General features: G+C 47.3%; 1 protein-coding gene across 1 annotated transcript in view; it reads right to left on the bottom strand.

The window, feature by feature from the left end:
* Positions 1 to 714: 714 nt before the first annotated feature.
* LOC104508913 (enhancer of filamentation 1-like) overlaps positions 715 to 844 on the bottom strand; it is a 20,261-nt gene continuing 20,131 nt past the window's right edge. The window contains 1 exon segment of the mRNA XM_010150680.1: positions 715 to 844. This exon segment is cut by the window's right edge and continues 30 nt beyond it. Within this exon segment, the coding sequence (XP_010148982.1) occupies positions 715 to 844 (130 nt within the window).

Consider the following 844-nt stretch of genomic DNA (forward strand, 5'->3'; position numbering starts at 1 on the left):
TTATTAGAAACAGCGAAATCTGAAAGCCACAAGTTATTAAAACATATACGACTCTGCCTTCCTCCTTGGAAGGCTCTGTTCCTTACATGGCCTACGAAGGCTTTTCTCCCGAAGGCCGTACGCTCTGCCGGAGGCGCCGCTTGTGGCGGTTGTGCGCAGGTGCTACTCGGAGCGACCAGACGCTGAACGTGACCGAGCAGCATCGGGAGGAGAGCTGTGTTTCATGGAACTAAGCTACAGGAGTAACCCCTAAGAAGGGGATGGAGTTCTATGAGAACCATTACACTTGCTTCGTGGATTGCTACAAGTAGGTTTCGCATCCCAGTCCGTGTGCCGACATCAAGATGGAATGACACAAGAGGAGTGCAGCATCCAGTTAACACACTGAGGAAACAGGCAGTATATACAAAAGACAGGCCCTGCTGACCTGACGCGTAATTTTTAAGGTGCTTAATTGATGCCTTGGGGAATGCAGCAACATATACATATATGCAGTGTATACGTGTCTAAATGCGTATTAGGAACATCATACAGAACCAGATATATTCCCAGATCCCTGATTTCATTAGACTCTCTAAGGCATAAGAACGTACTTAAAATATTTCATAAAAAAATATCTAAAAAAGACCCCAAATGGTAACATTTACATAAAAATAGCTCCAGTTTTTTATTGCTTTTCTGTTTCGCTGCTCACGGGCTGGATTCCCCGGGGATTCATAAAGATGCCATTTGGACCAGTGAGAGTTTGAACAGCTGTGCGTGACGGGAGAGCTCCGTTACCCGGTCCACCATCCTCTGCAGGGCTGCCGTGCTGGGGTAATGCAAGGCCGCCACCTTGGTAGCC

This window comes from Eurypyga helias, unplaced genomic scaffold (genome assembly GCF_000690775.1).
Source record: "Eurypyga helias isolate BGI_N326 unplaced genomic scaffold, ASM69077v1 scaffold16214, whole genome shotgun sequence".
NCBI lineage: Eukaryota > Metazoa > Chordata > Aves > Eurypygiformes > Eurypygidae > Eurypyga > Eurypyga helias.